This window comes from Macaca thibetana, chromosome 2 (genome assembly GCF_024542745.1).
Source record: "Macaca thibetana thibetana isolate TM-01 chromosome 2, ASM2454274v1, whole genome shotgun sequence".
NCBI classification, from domain to species: Eukaryota; Metazoa; Chordata; class Mammalia; order Primates; family Cercopithecidae; genus Macaca; species Macaca thibetana.
The window spans coordinates 101,055,723-101,076,327 of record NC_065579.1 but is presented as its reverse complement, the minus strand read 5'-3'; the positions used below and the strand labels follow the sequence as shown (position 1 = coordinate 101,076,327).

Below are 20,605 nucleotides of genomic sequence, written 5' to 3'. Positions count from 1 at the left end.
AAGGCTTTCTGGTTCAGTCCACTCCAGCCTCAGATCTGATTTAGGGGAAGGAGTCGTGATCTGCTCTTTCACAGTTTACCGCCACGGCACTGAGAGGTGCATAGTCTGTTGGCTGGTGGGGCAGATGAAGGCGCTCTGTGCCCCGTTGCAGTGCACTCGGCCAATGAGGGCGTCTTATTGTGCCTGTGTGATCTTGGCGGGCTCTGGCCAGCCTTCCTGGCCCATGAGTGGCTGAAGACCCACATAGAGGGGAGCAGGTCCCAATCAGGCTCTACTTCCAGCTTCCTCCTGGGCAGGTCACCCCCTGAGGTGGCTGACACTTTACTGGGCAGTCCCCAGCTCCCGCCTGTCCGGCGCACCTTGCTCCTGAAAACCAAGCCCAGAAGTGTTGAGCTCCCCTTCAGAAGTCTGCATGGAACTGAGTGGTCTCAGCATTTTCTTTCTGCGTATGCCTGCCCTGGGTGGAGTCCTGAGCAGAGATTGTACCCACTGTCAGTCATCTCCAGCAAGGAGTGCCCTGCATCCAAGTTCACATGAGTCTCAGGCCTCAGGCATACATGTCCCACTCTTTCAAGAATGCCTGCTCTTCTCGTTTCCAGGGTGGCCCGCAGTACTCCCAGGCTTTTCCCAAACATACCCTCCTTCCTGCAGGCTTCCCTAGTCCCTGGGGGCTACTGTCCCACTCGGTTTGGTTTGGTGGTAGAAGGGAGCATCTTGTAATTCCCTCGTGACATTCCCCAGCCCCCAGTCTTCTTGCGTGGCTGGGAGGGGATGGGTTGGGGGCCCCTTGGTCTGCTGGTGAGGGCAGGGCTGGGGCTGTTTTTTGATGAGCCCTGGCAGGGGCAGTTTGGTTCCACTCGTTGCAGTTCAACTCCACTTAGAATGTGCCTCTGGCCCAGCCATGGCCATGTTGCTACCCTGGGGCCATTTACCTCTCATATGTGGCTCTGCTGACCACGTGTTCCTGGGTTTGGGTCACTGGCTGTGGGTGCAGGCATCAGAGTGGATGGGGTGGAGGCACCTAAAGGTGGGACTCAGCTGCAGAGGTGAGCCTTCTCCTTACTCAGCATCCTGTCGCCCTGGCTGGGTGAAGCGTGCGTGTGTATGTGTGCTTAGGTCCACAGTTGTCCGTGTATGCCTGTGGATCTGTGTCTGTGAGTGAATGTGGGCTTGCGTTTGCATGTGTGTTGTGTATGTGTGTCCACGTCTGTGAGTGTGTCGGTGCCCATTTGTCTGTGCATATGTACATGTGTATTTGCCACTGTGTGTGCATGAGTGTGCGTGCCTGTGTCCGAGTGCATATGTGCTGGGGGGGACTCTGCTGAATCAGCACTGGCGCTGGGCAGGCGGCACTGCCAGGCAGGCTGTGGCCTCCCCACAGTGGCATAAACACTGGTCCCAGCTCCCCCCTCAAGCAGGGTGGTCCAGCCTATGGCCGGTGGAGAGGGGTGGGAGGGCAGCGGGTTTGCCCTTGGGCCACCTTGATACCCCCCATGCCTCAAGTGCCCTGTCACGTGCCCCATAAGGCTGGGGTCTGTTCTGGGGTGTCTCTGTGCCTCACTTTCCTTCTCTGGCCTGGGGCCTGATCTCTGAGGTCTCCTCAAGGTGGCAGGAGGAGCCACCTCTACATTCTCAGTCCAGGCTGAGTCAGAGGGTCGGTGGGGTACTCCAGGGGTAGAGTTCAGCTTCAGCACCCCAGGCAGGGCCAGGCAGTCCCCCTGAAACTGCAAAACCTAACTCAGAAGGTCTAGTGACACTGCAGGAGCAAGGTTCTGATGGACCCTTGGAATTCACTGCTTTAGGGTAGGGTTTGGGGATCTGGAACTTGAGCACAAGGGCAGAGGATTATCAGAGCTGGGCCTGCGATGGGCCCAGAACAAACCATCCCTCCACTGCTTGGATGTTCCTGCGTGGATGCCCGTGGCTCTTGTTAGCCTGCCGCACCCTCCATCCTCTCTTCCAGACATCATCCCCAGGGATCCTGGGGTTACCACTGGGACATGAATGAGATGGCATGGAGTAGCAGTGCCAGGAAGGCCAGAAATTCAGGCTGAGATAGAAAGAAGTCAGGTGGGATCTTGAAGAAGTCAGGCATTGGATGAAAATTTTGCCAGGCCACAAGAAGAAAGGAAATCAGTGCAGCCGTGAGAAAGTGGACTGTAGGGCTCACAGCACTCAGTGGCAGACAGTCTTATGGAAAGCTGATGGAGGCCTTAAGAGAGGTCAGGGGGTGACGGAATGTATGGAACAGGGGAGGAGGGGCCAAAAAAAGTCAGGTAGCAGTGTGACAGGAGCTCCTTGTGTTGCATACGGTGGGGTTTGGGGTGTCCTCAGTGGTTGGTCCCGAGGCCATGGGTAGTCGTGAGAGTTGTGGGGTCAGGGAGAGGGCGGGCCTGCCTGGGAACAGGGGAAATGCTGATCCAGTCACCTCAGAGCACAGCAGGAAAACCCGGATCTTGAACCTGGTGACCCAGCACCGAAGTGGTTCCCTGGGGTTCTCCCAAGTTCCTTTCAACCAGCCCCAGTCCCTCCCTGGCCCACTTTTGGGGGTTATTTGTTCCCTGTCCTCCCAAAGCCACACAATCCTGGTTTGCCCAAACGCTGACAGAGCACAACTGGAATGTGGCGTGTGCGTGTGTGTGTGTGCACATGACACTCCCCCAGGCCTGATCACCCAGCAGGCCCCTCCAGTCTCAGCAGCCAGGGCCCAGGGCCTCTTGGACAGAGAAGGCCCTCGAAGGTCAGGTCTGGGCTGGGTTCCTGCCTGCACCCTCATCTCCAGCCCACCTGAGGACTCCTGAGCTTCCACCATTTTCTTTCACTCTCCACCCCCACCTCTGGTCTATGGGCTTGGGTACCTCACATATCTACCGAGGCCGTGGCCATGGTGCACATCAGAACCTTTCTGAAGGGCCGTTTGGGGTGGAATGGGGCAGCCGGAAGACTCAGACTCCAGACTCCGCACTTCCAGGTGCCCCTTGGGAAAGTTCAGATCTTGGCAGCTTCCTGATTTTTCTACTTTGGTCCAGCTGGACATGAGTATGCCCTTTTCCTTACCACAGCTATGCCCTGGGGCTGGAAGCCTTGGTCTTCCCTCCCCTCAACCCCTCTGCCATCATACCCTGCTCCTGGTCTCCTTACCTCTCTCCCGTGGTAGGCTTGGAAGCCATTTAAAGGTGTTCTACAATGTCATTGTCAGCCCCTGAGCTAACTGGGAGAGGTGGTGAGCCCTCTGTCCTGAGGAATATGCAAGCAGAGGGGAACCAATCCCAGCCAGAAAGGCTGCAGAAGGGGCTCTTACCCTGGTGGAAATTGGAAGCACTTGGGCATTTCCAAGCCCTGAGGCCCAACTTATCCCAATACCCAAGAAAGTTTTGAAAAAATGTCCTATATTGTATATTTTCCAGGATCCCAATTTATGCATCTTCAATGCTTGTCTTTCTTCCAAGATTGCACCCTGCCTACTTTCTTTTGCCTTGAGAATATCCTTTTGTTTACAAAAACAATGATGACGGTAGCTGTTGTTTTCCATATCTCTACTTGGCAAATAAGACCTTACCTTACAAGTCAGTTTTTAAGTTTTGAGGAAATTTCACAGTTTGTTGCAGTCAGCATTTCCCAAACCCCTGGATAGAGACCCTTGAATGGAGCAGATCTTTGCCAGGTCCAAGGTTCATTTGAATCAACTTATTCATCCATTCATCCATCCATTCTCCCTCCCTCCCTCCCTCCCTCCCTCCACCATGTAATTTTCAGGTGTTAACTGTGCCGCACCTGTGATGAGTAACAGAGGCCCAGCCTTGCCACTGGGATGGAGTGGGGAATGGGAACTTGGCAGGGAGGTGCTAATGAGCCTCTGGAACAGGCAGGTGCTGTGAGGTCAGGGCTGGGGGTGGTGGGGCACAAGGGAGAAGATACATCAACTCTTTGTTGGAGTATCTGGGATCCTGAGATTCTGAGTTTCCCCAAACCTCTGGATGTCCATACCTGTTTCCACCTCTGGGGCCCGCAACTGGAGGTGGGGAAGCTCATGGCAGTGACCTCACATCCCTAGCTGCAGCACAAGGTGTGGGATGGTGGCTGCTGTGGCAGGAAGGCAGATGTTTAATGGCTTCTAGCCCCAGGAAAGGTGGATGGATCTTGAGGCTGAGGGATGAGAGGGAAGTGAGGTTTCCCTCTATATGGCCCAGGCTCAGTGAGGGGTCCTGGGTTGGGCGCCCTCAAGAGGGTGACATGGCCAGACCCCAAGCTCTAGGCTGGGACAGCTGTATTCCTGGAAAGGAGCCTGCTCTGAGGGCTGACTCAGGCTCTGTGCAGTCCCTCTCCAAAAGGGGCCTTTCTCATAGTGATGGAGTTCTTGGGGTGTTTCAGAGTAGAACTGGACATATGGGAGGGCTCTCGGCTCCCAGGCTTGCAGTGGACTCCAAGAACCCTCCAGGACCACATTACAGAGTCACCTCTACCCTCCTGGGCACTCGAGAATGCTGCCGTCAAGCCCCAGGCCTGAGTGGGCATACCCAGTGATGGGGTGAGTGTGCGCAAGGCAGCCTGAGCGCTGACAGGGACAGCTGGACTCAGTTTCCAGGCCCCCGGGTTGCCTGCCCCACTTGGGCCCCTGCCCCATTTTCTCCTGGGGCCAAAGTCCCTCCTCCAACCTCTTTTCCAGGGCAAGTCTGACCAAGCTGCTGCCTGCTTAAATGCAACAGGATCTTAGACCCTGCCGAGGAAGCTCTGCATGGGCAGCTCTCAGATGTAGAGGAGAAATCTGTCTAGGGCCTCCCCGTTTCTCTGAAATTGAGTCTCCAGAACTGTTTCACCCCTGGCTGGCCCCTTGGTGGTTCACTAGGCTGGCCGTGGCCCTGCTATTTTCTAGGGATGGAGCTTGCCCTCTGTAAGGCCACTGACTCAGTGAGGGCTCAGTTTGCCAGGACCTGAGCAGGGCAGGGACTTTGATAATTCTTCTAGCACCTGCTCCAGCGGGGGAGACAGGGGTTCTCTTTGTGTTATGAAGGGACCACTGTGGCCACCTGTGTGGAGGGTGGAACAGAGTGGGTGCAGAGAGGCAAAAAGACAGTGTTATGGGAGGGTAACTGGGACACCTAGGGGAGGACAAGTTCAGGTGCAGACTGTTGGGGGAGAGCCCTGCAGGTCTCCCTGGGATGCTATCCCATCCATCTCTGGCCTTAATTTCCCTTCTGTGCCGGGCTGGAGGTCTTGGAGACTCTGGCGTTCTGAGCCCTGGAGAGGCCCCTTCTGGACTCTGAGCTTCGGGCTGGGGGCGGTTGGGGGAGGTGACAGCTGCTTTGAAATGTGGAGAATAATAAAGCAAGGAATGTCTGAGCTCAGGGGAAAAAAAACCCGGCTCGCCAGGCCTCCCACCCAGCTGAGCATAATGAATTAAGTATAGGCAGGCACGTTTCATGTGGGGGTGTGGGCTGGGGGAAGCAAGAAGGCCCCAAATGAGAAACAGGGTCCTGGGCGGGCTGCCAGGACCTGGGGATTCTGGATCATCTGACCTGAACCCTGGGGATGCCCTCACTCCCCAGAAGCTTCCCCTCCATCTTCCCTTGGTCTGCATGGGTGAATGGGTGAAATGCGTCCCAACCCTATGTTGACATCTGACCCTAGGCTGCACGCTGGCCCTAACCCTGACCCCAAAAGGCCAGAAATTGGAGAAGGTGTGGTTGACTCGGAGGGATCATCTCTTCATTCTCGCCCTTCTACATGCATTTATTAAACACCGATGGGGTGCCTTCTCTATGCTGGATGACGGAGTCAACGCTGCCCGCTGTTGAACTGACTGAACCTGCAGTCCTGCCCATCATCCTCTGGGGAGCAAGCCCTGAGGCTTTAGAATGCATCCTGCTCCCAGTCTCCCAGCCCTCTGCTTCCTCTGGCCAGTTCTTCACATATCCCCTCTGCTCCATGTGAGGTCATCCTCCCTTCCACCCTTATGTCCTTGGCACCCACTCAGCCTCCCTGCCCCAGTCTCCCTGGGGCTTGGACATCAGTGGCTTCCAGGCCCACGCTTTCAGGTTGTTACTCATGCTGTTTCCTTTTGCTTATCTGCCTGGTGGACCTCATTCATTGACCGCCAAGACTGCTTTATAAAAGACTACACTGGCCAGGCACAGTGGCTTATGCCTGTAATCTCAGCACTTTGGGAGGCCGAGGCAGGGAGATCACTTAAGGTCAGGAGTTCAAGACCAACCTGGCCAAAAATGCGAAATGCTATCTCTGCTAAAAATACAAAAATTAGTTGGGCGTGGTGGTGCGTGTCTGTAATCCCAACTACTTGGGAGGTTGAGGTGGGAGAATTGCTTGAACCCCAGAGGCAGATGTTGCAGTGAGCTGAGACCGAGACACTGCACTCCAGCCTGGGTGACAGGGTGAGTGAGACTCTGTCTCAAAAAAAAAAAAAAAACCCAAAAAACCAAAACAAAAAAACCTCCCCTTCCCAGAGTGGCCCAGGGAATAGGTAAGTAATTGAGCCATCAGCAAAAGGGCATATTCTCAGCCAGGAAGCCAGAGAGTGGTGGAGGCAGGTAGTAGGGCTGTTCCTTGGGCTCTCCAGCAGGGATTCTTGCCTCCCGGCCTCTGCCAGCTTGGGGCAAGACTCCCACTTTATTTTTAAGAAGTCTGGCCTGGAACTTGGAGCTCCTTGAAATATTCTCCCCTACAGTCCCTTCTCTCCCCCACCCACTTTAATGAAAACCATTGTTTTTCAAGCACATGTTAATTAAAAAGCAAACATGTTTTGTTAAGTAATTTGGAAGCTCTGGTTCTGCAAACCATAGCCATTCCAGTTAAATAACATCCCTCACTCAGCTTACCCCAGTGTTTTGGGAGCTGAAGACCCCCGTGGCTACTGCAGATGCACTTCCCTTTACAGCTTAGGCACCCTGTGGTGGACTGGTCAGGATTGGATGTCCTCTCTATCTCATAGGTGGGGACATGGAGGACCCGAGCTCTTAGCAAGTTCAGTCCCACCAGCTCTCTGCAATCCTCTGCTTTGGGTCCAGGGGAAATAGCTGGTAAGGAGGGGTGAAAGACTCATGTGCCCCATACTGCAGGCAAGGTCACTGTCTCAGAGCCATGGCCCAGCTGTAGGGTGAAGGGAGGAGGATGAGCCTGACACCCTTGTGAGTCCAGGCGGGAAGGCTGGCAGGTGCTGCATGGCCTGGGCTGCCTCCCATAGTCTCCAGTGCAGCTGGGTGACATCTACCTGAAGCTGGGATAGTAGGTCCCTGAGGCGAGTGCCCAAGGTGAGGACTGGCCTGATGGGTGGAGGGAACCTTGGATGCTCAGAGGCACCCACTCCAGCCCAGCTCCCCACCCAGTGTCTGGTGACCAATATCACTACAGTGCCCATATCCCCACCTTGGCTCCGGGCCTTGGGAGCGCTGGGGCTCTGAGGCCCTTCACACCCGGCGGTACCCTCAGGGCCCATCACAAGGCGCTGGGGCCCCTAAGGTGCAAGGTTCAGTGACTTCCAGCCTTCCTGTTCCCAGCCCCTGGCAGAGGGAAGGGGCATCTCACCGAGAAGCCTTTCCAAGTCTTGCCACTGCCTCACAGCCTGCTGGTGGGCTCTCCCAACTAGGATTCTGAGCAGGAGTGCTTCCTTTGGGTGTGCCTCCAGGTGTGAGCCTGTGTCCAGGTGTGTGTTCCTGTTTCCATGTGGGCTGTGAGTGTGTCTGGTAGCCAATACCCTGGTGTGAGGTGTTCGTTCCTTCCTCCCTCCTGAAGGAGGAGATGCCTGGGCGGAGATGCCTGGGAGGAGAGTGACCAGGAAGAGTATGTGTGTGTCTGGGGAGGTGGGCCCTGGGCCCTACCAGACACCTGGGGTGGTTTGTCCAGAGCTGCTGCATCCACTCAGGGACACAGGTCCCGGGCGGGAGCCAAGCCCCAGCTTGTGCACTGGCCAGCCCTCCTTGTCTTCTGCCCTCGGCTGCTGATTTTTGTAAAACGAGGAGTGTGTGTTGGAAGGGTGCGACTTATTACACGTACAGTGTTTTCCCTTCGGGACACACACACCCTCGCAAGCCACCACACACGGTGACACCAGCGACGCATGCTGGCGGCCGGCTCCCCGGGCTCAGCCTCCTTCGGCGACACGCCAGTGATACACACTCTCCAGCCTCTCCCACTCCCACCCACATCCCGGGAGGAGCGGCCGCTCCACTGCACTCCTCCGGCCCGGCTCTCGGCGCGGCGTTTCTGTGTTCTGTTCCCTTCACAGCCGCGTGGAAACCGCAGCGGGGCGGGCCGGGATGAGCTCACGCCGCCGCCCGCCAGGCCGCCAACCCTAACTCGCTCCAGATGCAGGGCGGCCTGTGCTGGCGCGGAGAGTGGCGGGGTGGGCCGGGGCCGGGGCCGGGGCCGGGGGAGGCACGGCCAGCTCGCGCCCCCTGCAGGGGCGGCCTCCGCAGGTCCCCTGGAGGCGGGGGCTGCAGGCTCTGGGCTCAGGGGCGCGGGTGGGGGCTGCCCACCCCGGAAGAGGAGGGCCTTATTGCCATCCGCCCGCCTTTTCTCAGGCCTTACCCACTGCCTGAGATCTGTCCCCGGGCGGGGGGATGTGGGCGAGGGGACTGTGGAGGTCACAGTCCACGACCCCTCCCTGGTAGGCGCAGCCTCGAGGTGCTGTGGGACCCTCCCCTCCCGGGCCGGTGCCCGCCCCTCACACAGGCAGCCTTTGCTAGCCCCCACCCGCGACTGCCGGAGTGGGGCTGTCCCCCCACTTCCCCTCCCTGCAGCTCCCGGGACACCCTGACCAGGTACTGCAGCTCAAGCCTCCCGCCTCAGGGCCCTGGCCAGGCCCTGCCCACTCTTGTTCCTTTTGGAACAAACACTCCAGTTTCTACTGGGAAAGCAGCGGGGGCCTGACCACCGCCTGTTTTTAATAAGGAGCTGGTATTTCCCCGAAATCGCCGGCCGTGGCTGACCTCATGGGGATGACGGCTGGCCCTGGGCCAGGGGGCAGGAGCCGGCTCCCGTGTGAGCCCCTGGCCTGCATACAGACGCGCAGGGAGGAGGCGCTGGTTTCTCGTCCCAGCTCAGCCGTTGGCTCATCCAAAACTCTGTCCATCTATTTGACTGCTGTGTTGTGTACCCTGGGTCGATACCCTGCCAGCCCCTGCACCCCAGCCCTGCCCAGGGCCCTGGGTTCAAGCCCGGCTTTACTCCTGCCTCGTGTGATCTTGGCAAATTGCTTAACCTCTCACCACTCATTTCCTCCACTGTAGGGTTGAGACTGTTGTGGGGATTAGAGAGGGAACACTGTGGGGAGGGTCGATGGGTTCCAGGAACATTTCTAGACGGCAGGAGGAGGGGGGTCTCAGGAGCTGAGGCACCAGAGATCAGGCCCTGGGCTTCCTGGGTGGGGCATTGTGGGAGGAGGGGGGGGGCTTGGGAAATTGTCAGCCTTGGGGGTGATAGGGACAGCACAGAGGTTCCAGCAGAATGAGAGTGCTTAGTAAGGGATCAGCAGGGGTGGCGCGAGGGGGGGGGGTGCTGTGGGCACCAAGAGGTTGGGGAGGGCATCAGCAAAGGCTTTCTAGAGGATGAACACTTAGGTGGAATGTGGCAGTGTTGGGAGCGGGGGCTCAGGATGGGAACAGAATCCTAAGGCAACAGCCTGAACGCTGGAACAAGTGAAGGGGTGGAATGGGGGAACAGAATGGAGGAGAGTGGAAGCAGGCAGTCGGGTTCAAGATATCTTAGGGGGGCTCTGCCTGAGGCACTGTGGAGAGTCCATCTGTAACTGAGGGACAAAGATTGAGGGAACCAGAGGGGGACACAGGCTCCAGTGGCAGAGATGGAGACCAGGAGCCCCAGAAGGAGCAGGGAAACCAGGAGAGGAGATGCAGTAGACAGGGAGGCAGGCGGCTGGACACAGATAGTGACTGGGAGATTTTGCTTGCTGTGGTGCCTGCACCTTTCAGATGCTTGAGGCTCCTCGTGAAGGTAGCAACTATAACTACAATAAGGAATAAGGGTGACTAATACTTATTGAGCACTTAGTGTGTGCTAGGCAGTGCTCTAAGCACTTACAGGTATCAATGTGTTCTATCTCCATTTCATTTCTATTTATTTATTTCTATATTTTTCCTAACTGCTAGGCTATATGGGATCTATTTATTAATTCACTCACTGATTCGTTCATTCATTTAACAGATATTTATTGAATGCCAGACATGTTTCAGGTGCTGGGAATACAGCAATAAGCAAGACAGACAAAAAAATCTGCCCACATAAAGTTTACAAGAGGAAGAATTTATGAAAGAGGAAGATACCCAATGTATTAGGTTGGTGCAAAAGTAATTGCGGTTTCACCATTGAAAGTAGTGGTAAAAATCTTTGCCCCGGAAAACCTAATATATGTGAGCAAAATACATAGTATGTTAGATTGTGGGAAGTACTACGGGAAAAATTAAAGGAGGATAAGGAGGATTTGGGAGGATAGGGGACACAGTTTTTGAGGGTGTCCTAGGAAGGCCTCATTGAGGAGGTAACATTTGAGTATAGACCACATCTGGTCCCCTCTTCTTAGCCTATGAGCTGAGAATGGTTGTTACAGAACATTTGTGGCTGGGTCTGGTGGCTTATGCCTGTAATCTCAACACTTTGGGAGGCTGAGGCAGGAAGATTGCTTGAGCCTAGGAGTTTGAGATCAGCCTGGGCAACATAGCAAAACCCCACCTCTACAAAAATAAATAAATAAATAAGTAAAATTAGCCAGGTAGGGCCAGTTCCTCCTGGATGCCAAGAGGAGGATTTGTTTCCTTGATTTTTATAGATTTTAGAGGTCACCAGCATTCCTTAGCTTCTGGTCCCCTTCTTCCATCTTCAAAGCCAGCAGTGTTACATCTCTCTGACTGCTTGGTGTCCTATCTCCCTGTGAAAATTCTCCACTTTTGGGGACTCATGTGATTAGACTGGGCTCTTCCAGATAATCCAGGGTAATATCCCCATTTCAAGGTCCTGAACCTGAATCACATCTATAAATTTCCTTTTACAATGTAAAGTAACATATTCACAGATTTTGGGTACACGAACATGTATCTGTCAAACAGATTCAAAATCCCTACTTTTACTTCTTTTGGGTATACACCTAGAATTGAAAATTACTGGGTGATATGGTAATTCTATGTTTAACTTTTTGAGGAATTGTCATACTGTTTTCCACAGTCACTGCACCATTTGACATTCCTACCAGCAAGGCATGGCATTCAAATTTCTTCATGTCCTCTCCAATACATGATATTTTCTGTTCTGTTCATTTCTTTTTAATTAACCATCTTGGTGGGTATGAAGTGTTATCTCACTTTGGTTTTGATTTGCATTACCCTAATGATTGAGTATCTCAATGTTGAGCATCTTTTCATGTGCTCACTGGCCATTATTTATATTCTTTGGAGAAGAAGTTTATTTACAAATTTATTTGTCCATTTAAAATAGAATTGTCGTTTTGTTTTCGAGTAATAGGAGTTGTTTATATATTCTGGATATTAATCCCTTATCAGGTATATGATTTGAAAATATTTCTCCCATTCTGTGGGGTATCTTTTTACTCTCTTGATAGTGTCCTTCATAGCACAAGGCTACCAATTTTTATTTAAAAAGTTTGTCTATTTTTTTCTTTTGTGCCGGTGCTTTTGGTGTCATATCCAAGAAATCATTGCCAAATCCAACATCATGAAGACATTCTCTTATGTTTTCTTCTAAGAGTTTTATAGTTTAACTCATACATGGGGTTTTTGATACATTTTGGGTTAATTTTTATATATGATGTAAGGTAAAGGTCTACCTTTATTCTTTTGCTTATGGATATCCATTTTTCCCAGCACTATTTTTTGGAAAGACTGTCCTCTCTCCATTGAATGCTCTTGGCATCCTTGTTGAAAATCACTTGACCATATATGAGAGGGTTTATTTCTGGGTTCTCTATTCCATTGGTCTGTATGTCTGTCATTATGCCAATACTATGCTGTTTTAATTAGTATAGCTTTGTAGTAAATTTTCAAATCAGAAAGTGTGAGTCTTCCAATTTTATTCTCTTTTTCAAGATTGTTTTAGCTATTCGGGGTGCTTGGGATGCCGGATGAATTTTAGAATGGTTTTTCTATATCTGCCAAAAAAAATCATTGGGGTTTTGATAGGGATTGCATTGAGCTACTTTGGATAATATTGTCACCGTAATAATATTAAGTCTTGCATTCCAATTTTCATGCATCACTCATTTGTTGGTGGTTGTAGGTAAGCTCCTTTAGTCAGTTTTACTTCCAGTATTTACCACTGGATGTGTGTGTGTGACTGGGAGACTGCTTCACAGTTTAGAGAATTTACTATTTCTCCACATGTTCAGCCAGAGAGGCAGAGGTTGCAGTGAGCTAAGATTGCACCACTGTACTCCAGCCTGGGCAAGAGACAGAGACCCTGTCTCAAAACGATAAAAATAAAAAATAAAAAAAAGAAGAGATGAAGTGTGTAAAATATCATTATGGCTCACCATTAACAGAAAATGTGCAATTGATTTTGACAATAGAGAACATTAACTTGAACCCCAATAAGTAAAATGTTATACTCCCCTTAAAACAATGTTATACCTCTCATTAGTAGATCTGAATTAGCAAATATTATATGCAATTAGTATTATGACTATAATTTTGTGGGAAAATTATCTTGTTGCTATATAAAAACCTACATAATATCCTCAGTTTTGCCTTATGGTCTGCAAATCCTAAAATGTTTGCTATCTGGTCCTTTGCAGAAAACTTTTGTTGACCTGTGCACTAGAGTCTACAGATACATCCATCATAGTGTTTTTAACCCCTGGTGTAATAGTTCCAAAATCTATGTCACAGCTGAGTCTGGTTTTGTTGATTGGTTTGTCTCTTGATAATGTGTTATTTTTTGTTTCATTATGTGTCTTGTAATTTTTGGTTGAAAGCTAAAGCCTTCCCGTGAAGGCTAGTGGAGACTTGGGTAAACACTATTTATGTCCAGAAATGGACATGCCTTTTCTTTAAGGAGGAGGCATTGAGACAATGTGTCAGGTTTTGTTGTTAGTGTGGTTACTCTCAAAAAGTACATAATTCAAATTCTTCCAGTATTATTTTTTTGCTTAGAGTGGTAGCTGGTTTGTTAGAGAGTTTTTCTCAGTGTCTGTTCAAATCACAGTCATTGGTCTTCTCTTTGTGCCTATGTCTAAGAGAGGATATCTTTCTGTGCTTTTACCCTCACTCTTCCAGCAGCAGACAGCTATTACTTGTTCCTGGACACTTGCTATCCTGGTAATGGGGGCTTTCTTTATTGTTCTGGCTCAGCCTCACTCTTAGGCAAGTGCTATGTTCTTGGCTCTTAGTCATGGGGCCTTCTAAGTGACCTTGCCCCTCTCCCAGAATAGATAATCTTTAAAGGTTTGGAGCAGCACAGTTTCCTACTTCTCCCGGAGAAATAGAGGATATTTAATGTTATGTTCACGCAGCTATAATAGGCTTTTATCTGTGCCCTGGAAGTGACATTTTTATGCCCCCTTTGAACCCCTGGTGGCAAAGGGTTGGTGTATTTGTGTGTGCATGTGTGTGTGTTTGTGGTAGTGGTAGTGTTAGTGGTGGTGGTAGAGTTGCTGGGAAACAGAGTAGAGGATCCAGGCCAGATGTCATGCCTTTCCCACAGTGGCTTCTGCTCACCTCCCCAAAGACTGCACCGTGGGCAAGGCTTTCTTTGGTCTCTTGCCCTGCCTCTAATCTTTCTCTTGAAGACCTGGTGGAAGTTTGTGGAGAAGTGCCTATGAGTAGATGCAAATTTGCTTTGTGTTTGCAGCTCTCACAGATTCTAAAGTCTCACTCTAGGCCACACTCTGCTTTTCACAGTTCATTAAAAGATAACAGGCTGCCACAATAGATGTTACTGTGGAAATGAAAGATATAAGGACTGTGGGGAAGACTGGTTACTTATTACTACACGAAAATTTTAAAGAAGGCAAATGGCAATCTTGAATTTTAGTTTCTTGGATTAAAAGCTTCTATGATTTCCTGAAATAACTTCATATTCCTTGTCACTACAGGATTGATGTAGTTGAAAATAAAATGTAGTATCTCATCTTTTGGGTTGCTGGATTTCAACATAAATGGAATTAACAGCTTCATTATAATTCTTACATAAAAGTCAGGGCATTGATTGGGAAAGAGTGAGACCATGAAAATTTAAATGAGGCACATTTGGATAGATTTAGGACATCTGACTCCCAGCCACATTGAACCTCCCTTGCTAACAGAAGCAGTGCATCCTCTGTTTTGACAAGGGTGGTCCTCTCTACCCTAGAGCTACTGTATTGACTTCAACTGAGGAAGTTATAGGGTAAGGGCATGCCAGTTCCATACCTACCTCTAGTAGGTCTAAAGATCTACTGCCTCTAGACCCATACCACTTCAGCAGATCTTTACTGCCTCTAGACCTAATAAGTACAGTCAGATCCCAGCATGCTCTGGAAGGACAGATACAAAGTATAACCCAGGGGGAGAAGGCTTCCTTACAAAAAGAACTGCAAGATTTTGCTAACTTTCATGGGAAAGAACTTGGGAGATATGTATAGGATTGGATTCTGCAGACTCTTGATTAGAGAGGCTTGGGCCCAAATTTACCAGGAGTACATTTACCAGAAATTCTGAATTCAGTTTGCTGGTGTCTGTTTGTAGATACCAAACAGGCAGGTGAAAGTGACTCTACATCAAGCTAGTCCAACCTGCAGCCCATGGGCCACATACAGCCCAGGACAGCTTTAAATGTGGCCCAAGAAAAACTTATAAACTTTGTTAAAACATTATTTTTTTTGTGATTTTTTTAAAGCTCATCAGCTATCATAAATGTTAACATATTTTGTGTGTGGTCCAAGACAATTCTTCTTCCAGTGTGGCCCAGGAAAGTCAGAAGATTGGACACCCTTGCTTTACATGTTTACTTGCTTATTTTTATTTTTGAGACAGAGTCCTGCTCTGTCATCCAGGCTGCAGTGTAGTGGTGCGATCATGGCTCACTGCAGCCCGGAACCCCTGGACTGAAGGGATCCTCCCACCTTAGCCTCCTGAGTAGCTAGGACAACAGGCACAGGCTACCATGTCCAACTAATCTTTTTATATTTTGTAGGGACAGGGTTTCTCCATGTTGCCCAGGCTGGATATGGGTTCGTGACTCATGGGCTCAGGCAGTCCTCCTGTGTTGGCCTCTCAAAGTGCTGGGATTACAGGTGTGAGCCACCGCGCCTGGCTGCTACTTGGTTGTTTTAAACCTGAACTCAGTGGTGGCCCACACTTGGCTACCAAGTGTGATATGTCAGAAATTCCTTGTTTGTGGGGGGCAAGCCACCCAGGTGCCGAGGCAAGAGACTGAAGGCACAAGCTATTCCAGTATAATAAAGGAAATAATTAAATTAAGAAAAGTTATACTGGAAATAGGATATAGATATAATTATTATTAATCATTAGTTTGTAGTATTACTTTTTGTTCTATTATTATAATAATCTCTGTTTTATAATTATAACCTAGAAAAAACCAGGCCATACAGAATTAGGAGCTGAAGGGACACTGTGAGAGATGACTAGAAGACAAGAGTGTGAGCTCTCTGTCATGCCCGGATAAGGGCCGCTTGAGAGCTCCTTGGTCTAGCGGTAGCGCCAGTGCCTGGGAAGGCACCCGTTACTTAGCAGACCAGGAAAGGGAGTCTCCCTTTTTCTGGAGGAGTTAGAGAACACTCTGCTCTACCAGCTCTTGTGGGAGGCCTGGCATTGGCCAGGCCTGCCCACAGTCATCTGGAGGCATAAACATCTCCCTGTGGTGCTGTGCCTCTATGGTCATGCTCCGTGTCCACTTTCATGTTCCACCTGTACACCTGGCTCCTCCTTTTAACTTCTTAGAAGATAGCAGTAGCAAAATTAGTGAAAGTATTAAAGTCTTTGATCTTTCTGATAAGTGCATAGAAGAAATGCTGATGTATGCTGCCTTTCCTCTCTGCCTTGGCTACCACAAAGGGAAAGGCCCCCTGTCCGGTGGACACGTGACTTGCGTGACCTTATCAATCTTTTGAGACGACTCATACTCCTTACCCTGCCCCCTTGCCTAGAATACAATAAATAGCAGCGAGTCCAGGCCACTACAGGTCTTGGTGGTAGTGGTCCCCTGGGGCCTAGCTGTTTTTCTTTCTGTCTCTGTCTTATGTCGTTATATCTACGATCTCTCGTCTCCACACATGAGGAGAAAAACCCACAGGCCCTGTGGGGCTGGTCCCTACACTTGTTCAATGTAGAGAGAGAGTTAGAGAGAGGGGAATATTGGGATGAATTCATGATGTATGACCTGCTCGCCCACTCCCCTGAGCTCCAAGAGGGCCTTAGAGAATACCCCCTTCACCAAGACTTAGAACAATAAATTGGTGAGGAGAGCACCGGCATCCTTGGAAAACACTGTCATGGTTGTCCACTTTTGGACAGGAAAAAGTGGAACATACGGCAATTCAAAAGCTGTTATTGTTGTTGTTTTTCCTCCAACTTCAACAAAGATGAAGCCAGGAGAGGCAGAGGCTTGGCAGTAGGTCTTGGGCAGCAGACAAAAGGATGAGTTACCAGAACAGACAGAATAGACATTAGGGACACAGAGCTAATAAGAGTGGATTGACCTGCGGGCTGTTTAAAAGATGTCCCTGCGACTGAAACAGAAGAGCAGCCCACTCCTCTGTCTAGCCTGCTTCATCTGTAAAGTCCTCCTACCCTAATATCTAGGTCTGGTGAATGAAGCCCTGATTTGAGGACGCTATGGAGAATGAGAGCTCCTCGATGAATTCCCAGAAGACCTATCCCGACCAGCTCCAGGCCAGGTACCACTCCTGCAAGGGCAGGAGCAGCATCGCACCTGCCTCCTAAGTGCAGACCCTAAAGCAGGAGGTCTCCATCAAGGGAGTTTTCTCAGAATTACCCTAACCCCTTGGTCCTGGGCAGGGTTCTGGCTGGACATAGTCTGGAGTGAGGATCTGAGTGAAACCGCACCGCGAGGGCGACATTTCCCACTCAGACAAGGAATCTGGCAAGACCAGGGTCTGGCAAGTCGGCTCCGCCATTTCCACCCCTCGAGGCCCCGGCCTCGCCCCCTCGTGCCTCGCAGGCGCCCTGGTTCCAGCCAACCCCCGGCAGGGGCGCGAGCTGTCGGGAGAGGGGCAGCCGGTATCCATGACATGTCCTCTGGCGGCGGCTCCCTGGGCCTCCTGGCCTGGCTCCTGCTCCTTCAGCCCTGGCCCTGGCAGAACTGGGCGGGCAGGGCGGTGCCACTCCTTCCCTCCGCTCTCCTCTCAGAGGAGGGCCGCGAGAACCCCAAAGCGAGCCCGGCCTCAGGACCTGCGGCGCGCCCCCCACCCAATCTGTTTACCTCCTTCCCAGGTGACTCACTGCGTGGGAGGCCCGCAGGCGGAGGTTGGGCGCCAGGCTGGGGCAGGTGCTACCTGGTAGCCCGGGGAATCTGAAGCGTGGCTCGGAGCCCTGGGGGACACGGGTCCTTCTTGGCTGTCGTCGGGGCACCCCGGGGAGTCAAATCCTGTGTCTTTGAGTGAGTTCTTCATCCTACACTATCCTCACCCCAGTGTGTGGCCGAACCCCTCTGAGAATCATGGGAGGAGTGGACGCGGAGGAAGGGAAGTGGCCCTGGCAGGTGAGCGTGAGGGCCAAAGGCAGGCACATCTGCGGCGGCACCCTGGTCACCACTACGTGGGTGCTGACGGCAGGCCACTGCATTTCCAGGTGAGGAGCGACACGCGGGGCTGGGGGGCCTTCTGGGGCCAGACCAGCCCCCTCAAGCACCCACTGAGTTCCATTGCCCTGGCAATTTGGCAACAACGAAACAAAACTCACAGTGAAGCCGGAGGGGGTCTCTGCATTGGTCGTCTTGCTATAGGCATGTCTAAGTTGGGCAGGCAAACCAAGTTTGAGAGTGATCAAGGAAGGGTTTTTGGTGATGGAGATGGGGTGGTAGGGGTAGTGGCCCGGGAGATTGAGGCCAGTTTGAGAAACATTGGAAATGTATGGAAAAGGCACAAAGAATGTTTCCTAGGCCTTTTCTTAGAGGCATGTCCTCTCTCCCACAGCCGCCTCCGTTACAGTGTCAAGATGGGAGATCGGAGTGTCTATAAGGAAAACACAAGTGTGGTGGTCCCTGTCCGAAGAGCTTTTGTCCACCCTAAGTTCTCAACAGTTACAGCCGTTCAAAATGACCTTGCCCTTCTCCGGCTCCATCATCCTGTGAATTTTACCTCAAACATCCAGCCTATCTGCATCCCTCAGGAGAATTTCCAGGTGGAAGCTAGGACCAGGTGCTGGGTGACCGGATGGGGCAAAACACAAGAAGGTGGTGAGACTTCAAGGCAGGAAGCAAACTTAGGGCAGAGAGGAGGCACCCTTACCCCTGGAGTAGACAGGAAGGCTACAGAGAGGAGCAGGGAGGCAGACTGCCTGGTGGGTGGCAGGTTGTGAGGGACACGCAGTTTAGCAGCTGTCAGGGTCATGGTTCCTGGTTGTCTTGGGTGACACCAGAAACTGGGTTGAGTTCTTTTGTTGCAACACCAATATTTGATGGCAGCCATTTAGGAAGACTTTTGTGCTGGGAACTGGAGTTGCTGAGCCAGGAGAAGAAGAAACACATGGGCAACATCTCTTTCTGTGGATTTGTGGGGGCACTGTGCTTGACTGGTTTGGGGGGATTTTTAGGTTCCCTGGACAGAGCCAGATGCTATAAAGTTCTCCCCAGGAACACCTCAGAGGGCAATGAGTTGTCTGCCAGTCAGAGCTGCTCCTCATTGGAAGCACCTGCCTTGGTGGATAGGGTATTTTCTGTTCCTGGAGATGTAGAGAGAACCAGAAGACTCCTGTTGGTGGGGTGTAGGCCCTCCTATCCCTGGGGAGAAGCTGGATTTGGTACTTCTGGGGCATTTTCTGCCTGAGAGTCTGTGATCCTGCTCTAGAGAGTAAAGATGCTTTACTGATGCACAGGACACACTCTCACTATTACTACTGATACTTAGAGTGACGATACTTGGTTGTCATTTCTCAGGTTGGCAAGGCCTTGCCTCTCCCTCTCCTGAAATATTCTTCCTGTTTTTGTCTTGGTTTTGTTTCTTACATCCTCCTCTCCTCATATCAACTTTGGGCCTTCTGTATCAAATGAGAAGAATACTCACTGCCTTGTCTTTTTCCAGAGGGATGCTGGGTGCTTAGGGGCCTATTGTCCACTTGTGCAGATCTGATGATCTTCTTTGATAGGAGAGAAACTTACATCAGAAATTCTCCAGGAGGTGGACCAATACATCATGCGCTATGAGGAATGTAATAAGATAATAAAAAAGGCTTTGTCATCTACTACGGATATAATAAAAAAAGGGATGGTCTGTGGCTATAAAGAACAAGGAAAAGATTCTTGCCAGGTAAGTTCATGGATCCTTTCCCCATTCCCAGATGGCAGAGTCTGGGTTATTTGCTGCTTCCTCTATTCACGCCTAGTTGAGTTAAAGAGATTCATAAAGGGAAACCTGCCATGGCTGCCCTAACTTGGCCTGGTCTGTTCTTTCAAAAGGGAGGAGCACTGCCTGGGGGCACTGCTGGTGTGTGGGAAAGTTGGGGTGGGAAATGCTAATAACATATGCCGTACTAATTGAGGTCCTCCTATGTGATGCTCACCATGCCAGTGTGGACATTAACCCTCATTATCTCAGTTAACCCACACCACAACCCTGCAACATAAACATCACACCCCTTGTATGAATGTGGAAGACGAGATCCAAGGACGTTACTCAGGATCCTCCTGTGAGTACCAACTCCCAGACCCACGCTCTTCCCTCGGCACCAAGCTGCCTTCCTGAGGAGAGGCCATTTGAGCTGGGTCTTAGAGAATGAGTTTTTGGATTTCTTGGAAAGAGGAAAACAGCATTGTAAGGAGAGGGAATCGCATGTGCAGTGGCTCAGAGGTCTGAGGGTACTTCTCATGTTAAGGGACACTTTACACATTTGGAGCAATGAGGCAGCAGATGTGGCTGAGAAGTGGGTTGGAGTCAGAATGTGTATGGCTTGGAGTGCAGTGCCAATTTTCTAGATTTTGCTCTGGCAGGACTTGGGAGGGGGCTTTGGTGAGCATAATTAGATTTGCCTTTTCGATAAATGACTCCCTGAGCTGTGTGGTGCATAGACAGAAGTCTAAATGCTTGTTTTCATCACCTGGGCCATGATAAATTGAGTCCTGAGCAGTGCCTGGAGCAGGGAGGCAAGTGAAGGTGTTTTTGAGGTTGACCTATCCATTCTTGTTGACTGACTGCATGTAGGAGTGGGGGTGAGGGAGAGGTTCAAGAGGACCCTATTTTTCTGACTGAGATGGTTGGTCAGCAGAGGAGCTTTGGGAAAGGATATGCAGAATTCTGCTTGAGTTGGAGGGTGTGGAACTGGCTATGTAGGTTAGGAGTTGTAGAGAAACTTCAGGCTAAATACAAGGGTTTAGGGGGCTGCCATGCTGAGGTGATGTTCAAGAAGTTTAAGAGTCACTATGGTTTGGAAAATGAGAAGTCATCATTTTCTCAGAG

General features: G+C 50.9%; 1 protein-coding gene across 3 annotated transcripts in view; it reads left to right on the top strand.

The window, feature by feature from the left end:
• Window positions 1–16,462: 16,462 nt before the first annotated feature.
• The window catches only part of LOC126948593 (putative serine protease 42), a 67,874-nt gene continuing 63,731 nt past the window's right edge, over window positions 16,463–20,605 (top strand). For 2 of the 3 annotated variants that reach the window (XR_007723495.1, XR_007723494.1), the window contains exons 1-4: window positions 16,465–17,426; window positions 17,627–17,783; window positions 18,128–18,390; window positions 19,299–19,459. Coding sequence is in view for 1 of the 3 variants with exons in the window: in XM_050780580.1 (XP_050636537.1) it covers window positions 17,225–17,426; window positions 17,627–17,783; window positions 18,128–18,387; window positions 19,299–19,459 (780 nt within the window). In the remaining 2 variants the exon portion in view is untranslated. Of the gene's footprint in view, window positions 17,427–17,626; window positions 17,784–18,127; window positions 18,391–19,298; window positions 19,460–20,605 lie in introns of all 3 variants that reach the window. The other variant, XM_050780580.1, reaches the window with a different exon arrangement.